The sequence below is a fragment of the Rattus norvegicus genome, chromosome 4 (genome assembly GCF_036323735.1).
Source record: "Rattus norvegicus strain BN/NHsdMcwi chromosome 4, GRCr8, whole genome shotgun sequence".
Taxonomy (NCBI): domain Eukaryota; kingdom Metazoa; phylum Chordata; class Mammalia; order Rodentia; family Muridae; genus Rattus; species Rattus norvegicus.
This window is the reverse complement of record NC_086022.1, coordinates 98,075,600-98,076,867: the sequence shown is the minus strand read 5'-3', so window position 1 is coordinate 98,076,867 and position 1,268 is coordinate 98,075,600. Positions and strand designations below refer to the sequence as shown.

At 42.3% G+C, this 1,268-nt stretch overlaps 1 gene segment (V, D, J or C); it reads right to left on the bottom strand.

Moving 5' to 3' along the window:
- Positions 1–458: 458 nt before the first annotated feature.
- LOC120102522 (immunoglobulin kappa variable 5-2-like) lies at positions 459–1,035 on the bottom strand. The segment is given in 2 exon segments: positions 459–802; positions 949–1,035. Coding segments are annotated over 2 exon segments (423 nt in total).
- Between the last annotated feature and the right edge of the window lie 233 nt (positions 1,036–1,268).

The following is a 1,268-nucleotide window of genomic DNA, read 5'->3' as shown; positions in this document are numbered from 1 at the left end:
CATGTATTTTCAACCATTTAACAATCATTTTTCTAAAGCTTCTTAGGAGCACATGTTGGTAAACACACGATCCACCAACAGATCACAAAGTTAAAACTCTTCTGAATTAAGATGCTCATATCCTGGTATTAGATAATATAAAAAAGAATAGTAACCAAAGCTATATGGCCCTAAACCAGATTCACCACAAATCAAATTGTTTGATTTGAACTCAAAGGAGGAAGTGAGTGTGCCAATGAACAGGAACTTGTACCTCTTCAGTGCAGCGGGACAACTGGCTTCCCTGGAAAATTATGCGGAGGCTGTTATTCCTAAGGGAAGGGTTTCAGGAAAATAATAGGGGGCTGAAGAAGCTCCAGAAACAGAAACAGGAAATGAGAGTACATGTGCATGAAGGGAATAAACACAAATGGTGGCCAAGTTCACACACTGAACTGCTTCAGTAGCCACTGAAGCAGTCAACAAAAGCATCTGCAGGTTTCTGTAAGAGGACACAGCACTGTGAGAGGCACGTTATCACTTTGCTGGCAGTAATAAATTCCTTCATCTCCTAAGAGCACATTATTAATTGTAAAAACAAAATCTGTGCCATAGCCACTGCTGGAGAACCGGGAAGGGACTCCGGGACGGAGAGTATTGCCTTCTGAAATAAGGAGCTTAGGAGCTTCCCCTGACTTCTGCTGGTACCAATTCATATCATCATCAATATCTGTGCTGGTTTTGCAACTGATACTGACTTTTTCTCCTACAGCCATGGACAAGGATGCTGGAGACTGGGTCACAGTAGTTTCTGCCCTAGAATCTGTTTATGGAAGAAAAGTAAGAAAGACAAGTCAAAGGTGCCATAATTAGGTAAAATGAAGACTCAACTTCATTGGAAACTATAGAATATTGTGGAAACTGGGAACACTTAACGAATGTCATGAGAAGAGAAACCATTTCCCTTACCAGAGATACAAAGAAGAAGGCTGAGGAAGTGAGCTAGGGAGAGCATGGTCACTGCCTTGAGTGATAGCCAGCTTCCCATGCAGCATGACAGCATCCATTATAAGTCATCAGAGAGGCTGAGGTGGTAATGGGGACATGCAAATTACACTGACTATGATAGTGGGTGGGGAGGCAGGGTGGAATGGACACTGTGAGGCTTCACACTGAGTCTCTTCACAGCTGAGTTGATATGCACATGACTAGGTTTCAACTGTTGCCACAGGGATGTTATTGATATCATTCCTCTTTTACCACACAACTTCCTATAGTTTGTGATAGAA